General features: G+C 55.0%; 1 protein-coding gene across 1 annotated transcript in view; it reads left to right on the top strand.

The window, feature by feature from the left end:
• Nucleotides 1–806, top strand: part of EPHA2 (EPH receptor A2) — a 19,998-nt gene that overhangs the window by 13,542 nt on the left and 5,650 nt on the right. Inside the window, 4 exon segments of the mRNA XM_009895390.1 lie at nt 8–32; nt 148–203; nt 281–406; nt 497–679. Coding sequence (XP_009893692.1) covers nt 8–32; nt 148–203; nt 281–406; nt 497–679 — 390 coding nt within the window.

Genomic DNA, 806 nt, shown 5'->3' with positions numbered 1-806 from the left:
CTCTGAGCTGCTCTCCTTTACATTCTCCGGCGGTAAGGACGTTAAAAAAAACCCCAAATATTCCCCGAAAGACCCAAAATACCATTTTTCTGCCACCAAAGATGGGCGAGGGGTGATTTTGGGGGACAAAATGCTGCTTTTCTGCAGGAGGAGGAGGGCACGGCCACGCCAGTCCGCCGAGGATGTCTACTTCTCCAAGTCAGGTGAGGAACGGGATGGTGGGGTCAACGGCGATGGGAGGGGGTGACATGGGTGCTGACCCCCACCCGGTACCCCACAGACCAGCTGAAGCCCCTCAAGACCTACGTTGACCCTCACACCTACGAAGACCCCAACCAAGCCATGCTCAAGTTCACCACCGAGATCCCACCATCCTCCATCACCCGCCAGAAGGTCATCGGTGCCGGTAGGTCATCAGGTGGCTTCGTCACCCCAAACACATCCCAAAATTGGACCAGGGTGGAGGTTCAATGTCCCCGCTCCTTTCTCCGAGCAGGTGAATTTGGGGAGGTCTACAAGGGCACCCTGAAGCATGGGAAGAAGGAGGTGCCGGTGGCCATCAAGACCTTGAAGGTGGGCTACACGGAGAAGCAACGGGTGGACTTCTTGAGCGAGGCCACCATCATGGGCCAGTTCTGCCACCACAATATCATCCGCCTGGAAGGGGTCGTCTCCAAGTGTGAGTGTTCGTGTGTGTGTGTGTGTCCCAAAAAAACCCCCACAATTTCTCTGCAAAACACCCCCAAAAATGCTATATAAAAATAGGGTGTTTTGAGCAACGATGGGTGGGGGGGTTGGGGTTTTTT

This window comes from Charadrius vociferus, unplaced genomic scaffold, assembly GCF_000708025.1.
Source record: "Charadrius vociferus isolate BGI_N301 unplaced genomic scaffold, ASM70802v2 scaffold1091, whole genome shotgun sequence".
In the NCBI taxonomy this organism is placed as follows: Eukaryota; Metazoa; Chordata; class Aves; order Charadriiformes; family Charadriidae; genus Charadrius; species Charadrius vociferus.
The sequence above is the reverse complement of the archived record's forward strand: the minus strand, read 5'-3'. Positions and strand labels throughout refer to the sequence as shown.